At 41.6% G+C, this 5,970-nt stretch overlaps 1 protein-coding gene across 1 annotated transcript; it reads right to left on the minus strand.

The window, feature by feature from the left end:
- Positions 1-1,413: 1,413 nt before the first annotated feature.
- On the minus strand, positions 1,414-5,970 carry LOC125529574 (peptidyl-prolyl cis-trans isomerase FKBP16-4, chloroplastic-like; the record flags this gene model as incomplete). Its single annotated transcript, XM_048693977.1, is given in 9 exon segments — positions 1,414-1,731; positions 1,812-1,852; positions 2,658-2,735; positions 3,183-3,272; positions 3,458-3,532; positions 4,844-4,901; positions 5,593-5,648; positions 5,755-5,816; positions 5,910-5,970. Coding segments are annotated over 9 exon segments (549 nt in total), but the record flags the coding sequence as incomplete, so codon positions are not given.

The following is a 5,970-nucleotide window of genomic DNA, read 5'->3' on the forward strand; positions in this document are numbered from 1 at the left end:
TGCGGAGTTCCGGTATGGTCCGGCGGTGAATGTTTATATGTAGGAGGTTGTCATACGGTCACCGGAAATGTTCGGGGGCGTATCGGTATTGTACCGGGGCCACCGAAGGAGTTCCGGGGGTCCACCGGGAGGGGCCACCTCTCTCGGAGGGCCTAATGGGCTGTTGAGGAAAGGAACCAGCCCTACATGGGCTGGGCGCACCCCCCTTGGGCCCATGCGCCTAGGGTTGGGGGGGAAACCGCGCCCCCCTTGCTTGGGGGGCAAGCCCCCTCCCCTTGGCCGCCGCCCCCTCTAGATCTCATCTAGAGGGGCCCAGCCCCCTTCCTCCTTCCCCTATATATTGAGGGGCAAGGGGAGGGCTGCATACAACATCCAAGGCGCAGCCCCTCCCCTCCCCAACACCTCTCCTCCTCCGTAAGAGCTTGGCGAAGCCCTGCCGGAGTACTGCTGCTTCACCACCCTCACGCCGTCGTGCTGGTGTTGGAGCCCTCTTCCTCAACCTCTCCCTCCTCCTTGCTGGATCAAGGCGTGGGAGACGTCCTCGCTCCGTACGTGTGTTGAACGCGGAGGTGCCGTCCGTTCGGCGCTAGGATCTTCGGTGATTTGGATCACGACGAGTACGACTTCATCATCCCCGTTCTCTTGAACGCTTCCGCTTGCGATCTATAAGGGTATGTAGATGCACTCCTCTCCCTCTCGTTGCTAGATGACTCCATAAATTGATCTTGGTGATGCGTAGAAAATTTTAAATTTCTGCTACGATCCCCAACAACACCTTCCTAAGCACCTATACCTTAGAGGGGATGACTTGTGCCCTAAGGCCTCACACGTTTCCCTCTTCACCATTCTCTCGCGCCCACCAGGGGCTATTCTCGCCGTGACGAGCGGTTTGTTGTGTAATATTTGATGCATTTTTTTGCATTTTCCAAAAGAAAAACTCAATATGGCATATTTTACAAGCTATTACTCAGTTTAGGGTTATTCCAACATTTCACACCATAATCCAATTGATTCCTTTCGAAATGAGCATTATTATTCTGTTCATTTTACATTTTTTACATCATCATATGTAGGTCAGTTATTCTTACCATTGGCTCATTATCTTGTGATTATGACTACTACCTACCAGTTTTTTGTGGTGAACGTCTACAAGTACTCATGCTTATAGTCTGCAGAAACTATCCGAATTAACGCGTGTGTTATTCCGTATTGCCTGAATACATATCGCTACTAAGAGCATCTAGGAATTTCCTATTTGGCGCTCGCATCACTACTAAGGGCAGCCATTGGATTGCAATAGGAGGCATATTTTGACAGCTATAGTACCGGCAAAAAGTCAACTGCAGAGGAACTGAAACCCTTAAAATCAAGTACTGGAACTAAAAAATAATATCAAAAGTCAGAACAAGATGATGAAGCTGCAAAGGCTATACAAGTGAGAACTGTGTGTGTTACAGACAGAGACAGAGAGGGATTGTACCTGAAAAAAATGCAAAAAGGAATTGAATATATACTATAATTTATGGAACTTGCTTATTCTCCAACCAGCCAAAAAAAAAGCCTCCAAAGTCAAATATTACATTATGGTGCACTTATTTACACAATAGCACCACTGAAATCTGATACATCTAGCCCCCTTTCTTGCAGTAACACTCTCCAGCATGTTCAAATATACATCATTTTCTGCAGAAGTCAATGCACAATTATCCTTCAACGATCTTCACAGGACTCCTGTGGAACAGATTGTTTTTCATTAGTAATGGCAAGAAAAAAATAATATCATGTGCATATTATCTAATAACTGCACATACCCGAATGGACTCTGTTTGATTGATAGTAGTTCGACATCCAGCTGTTAAAAACAGATAAACATTGAGTAAATAGCAAAAAATCACCACAATTGGCGTTAGGATTTCAAAAAATTACCACTTTTTTTCTTCGCTAAAACCTACTGGTATTGGAGCAAAATTTAGCAAAAAACATGTATGCTTGTTTTTTTTAAGTTGACACGATTATAACAGGGATGGCCCGCGTATAAGCACTAATGTGGCATAAAAGTCAACACCGTTTGTTTGACCGTTACATTGGACGTGTTATGACCAGGGGTGACACGAGGCCTCCCGTCGGAGCTGACCCGTGCCATCAGCCCTACATCCCCGCCGTCAGCCTAGATCCCATCCATCACCAACCCCACATCCCAACAAAGTTACACTGGCAACAAGCTGAAGAAGAATGGAATAACTATTGATGTAAATGGCGGTAAAACTGTGTCTATCATAGCTTGCCACAGAACTAGTCAAGACTTGTTAAACATTTAACGGTTTAAAAGTTATTAAAAAATATGAAATAAATAGGAGAGGCTCACTCTAATTTAATAAAATAATCCAACGGTGTGATTGTGAAAATATGCATTGATGTGTCCTCGGCGAAAAAAACAAGCATTTCAACTCACTGCAGGATCAATATATACTGAAACATTTGTTATTTTTGTCCAGCACACATCCAGACATATTTTTTCAATCCCACCGTTGGATCATGTTATATTATAGGTGTGTTGGTTCGGTATTTTTTTCAAAATTTTTGAGAACTTTTGAGAACTAGTTCTGTGGTAAGCTATTGTAGAAAATCCTACTCCATGAAGATAAATGACTGTTTACCTCAATAGTTGCATTAGGAGGAATTTCTTGAACGCCCTTTTTTCCATAAGCTAGCTCAGGAGGAACAATAACCAACCTCTGAAATTTTCATTATTGTCATATTGCAGAATGAAAGTGATCTCCACATAAGAAATCATGTCAGGAGCCGAATTTGTATGTGTGTTCATGCCTCAAAATACTCACATGTATAAAGTGGTCACTGAAAATAAATAATTCATCGGAACCGAGAAATAATTGTTATGTAATCTTTATACTTATATGAAGCTAAAATGAATATATGCTTTTTGGCATGATGCAGGCAACTTAGCATATTTCATAATCATCAATAAATGAAAAAACCTCTAAAAGTCATCAATACTATCATTTGTAAGGGTTGACCGATGGAAGCTTAATTATCTGTGGCAGAGCATCATGTTCTGTAACTGGTATCAACATACCTTAGCTCTCTACAAAGTCACAGGATTGTTTATTTGAAAATAAAAGGTTGCAGAGCAAAACCAAAACGAAACCATAGAAATTACTCACCTGGCCTCCAACTTTCATTCCCTCAACCCCGAGATCCAATCCTTTTAGAACATTGCCTCTTTCAGAATTGCCAACATCAAACCCATACGGCTACAGATGATTTAAGACAAGTAAACGAAAGTTAAACCAGGAAAACTATATTTGAAGTACAGTCACTTTTCAAATACTGCATCGCACAACTATCATACTTGAATGAAATATGGCTACAGATAATTTACTGAAGAGTATTGCTAATTTATCCTACACAGAAAGAAGCCAAAAATGTAAGGCAATACCGTTCCACCAGTGACACCGAGGCCCTGCCTACTTGTCATGAATGTTATGCCCTTCCACTTGGCCACGTAATGTACCTACACTCAGATAGGCATTGATCATCATACTTGAAAAAAATGAAGCTGAAAACAAATTGCAACTTTTCTGAACATTCATCTAGCTAGTGTATGAATAAGTGAACACATATGGGTTGGAACACTAGTAGGTAATGTAAGGTTTCTTTAGGCCAATGTTGCAATTTTCAGGAGGGGGAATTCACTCTTGTCCAAAATCATCAATAATAATAACAATTCTGGAACTTCATATTAGAATAAAATGCCGAAAAGGACCAAAACAACTCAGGCCTTTTTTGGAACAAGGGGGTTATGTAGGAATTTCATAGGAATGAAATCCTATAGGAGTTTTTCCTATGTCACCCTTCCGATTGAAAGGGTTTGCTTGAAGAATTCCCATAGGAACCCTTCCTTTCCTCCACTTGTTGGAGGATCCTAAACATTTGCTCAAACCTCATGTTTTCAATTCCTTTGATAAGTCCAGTAAAACATGTCTCTTTATCTCTCCTCTTTTCTCTCTTTTCAAGAGATGGTTTCCTGCAAAGCGTCCAAACAACTATGTTGTACTAGTACATTGGCACGTGCAAAGCATGGCCAAAGTTTATTGCACATTGGGTATGGTTTTAGCAGACCCAGAACAGTCTTGCTGACGCGATTGGGTGCACTGCCAGTGTGTGTACCGTGAGAGGAGCGGCGCCAGACCAGCTACACACACTGATGGACGTAGCAGCAAATCAGATGAACTTTTCCTGCAACAAGTGCAGCGCCTTTGTTCTACTGTAGCATGCACGGTAGCTGCGAATCCCAACAATTTGAACCATCCAATGGCCTCTATCAATGGTCCATATTGTTTCTTGGTTTTGTGATTTGAATGTTTAAAACAGATACACTATATAGTAGTAGTATATATGTTGTATGATTCATGTGTTTTAGATTCCTATAAGATTCTACAAGACATGACATCTAATTCCTGCACTTTTCCTATTCCTATGATTTTCCTAGCCTACATTCCAAACAGGGCCTCAAGCAAAAACATAACAAAACAAAACAAAAGGATAGCTGTGTTATGTACATGCTTGAAAAGGAATGTTGTTACAGTTATAAGATGTCACCTTTTTATGCAATGATTTATAGTAATATAAAACCAGAGAGTCAAATTAATTAAACTACATGGTTTCAAGGAGGTAACAAAAAGTTTGCACAATTCAGATTTCCCATTTCATGATACCTCGGCATCATCAGTTCTTCTCATAAGTAGAGATTCATTTATGCAAATGCAAATGCAAATGATTTAGAAATGCTAGATAAAATGCAAATACTGGTGGTGGTACATACTGCGACACGTGATCCCTTAACTGCTTTGGCCCCACCTCCTACTTTGATGTCATAGTACCTGCTCAACACTTTGTAATTAAGTTACGTCACATTCAGGTGATGACAATTTAATTAGCAAAGCATGCTTCGGCTTATAAGTCCAACAAAAAGAAAACATACACAGCAAATCTTCAACAACTATTTTCACATACTGTGAACAGATTCAATCTTATTTTGTAAGATCGGTTAGCTTAGAATGCACGTATCACTAAGCTTACACGCCTTATCTAGGACAATATGAGGTTAGGAGCTACACGTCCACCAAAACACCATGTAACTGGCTTGATGCACTAACCATTCTACAGTCTGTAGAGCTTATTAATTGCTGGTCCAATTTACACTAATACACCTACACAGCACCAGAGGTAAAGTGCACCTAGGACCATGGTTTTCACTTTCAGAAAAAATTCAGCAACAACCGAGATCACCGAAATTCAGTGATTCCAGTGATTTCGGTTCGCATTTCGGCCAAAGGACCAAAATATTCAGTCGAATCCAGTTAAGTATTTGAAAATTTATTTGGATTCCTGTGTACTACTGAAATTGCTGAAATATTTCTGTCGAAAGGTAAATATTTCAGTGTCTACTGAAAGTCTGAAATTAGTACTATTCAGTGAATTTCATCGAAATCTCACTGAAAGTGAAAAAAACCATGCTTAGGACTAGCAGTAGACTATATCTCGGGGTAAATCAGCAAAGAGTATGCATACTTGATGCCATTAGGCAGAGTAATGAAGTCGCTCTCCGGAATCTTGTTGCTCCTGAACTGCCCAAATCAACCGAGCAAACAGCAAAAAATCTCAGCCCAGTCTCATCGGATGCCAAAGCCTGAACAACTGAAGCAGGACACGGTCGGGCACACGGGTTCTTACAACTCTCCTGCTGGTCGACACGGCGCCAGCCTCCCCTCCTCCGGCGACGCCAATCCCCACGGCTGGGCCATAAAAACCATCAACAACGCACGTGTTGACAGGCAGGTGGTGATAAAACTGGATCAGGAAATGACTGACGGGGAGGCGTCAGGAACCTGCGGTGGCGGCGGCTAGCGAGGCGAACCATCGCCGGGTGGTTGATGGCCCTTCCGGGGA

The sequence above is a fragment of the Triticum urartu genome, unplaced genomic scaffold (genome assembly GCF_003073215.2).
Source record: "Triticum urartu cultivar G1812 unplaced genomic scaffold, Tu2.1 TuUngrouped_contig_5700, whole genome shotgun sequence".
Classification (NCBI taxonomy): domain Eukaryota; kingdom Viridiplantae; phylum Streptophyta; class Magnoliopsida; order Poales; family Poaceae; genus Triticum; species Triticum urartu.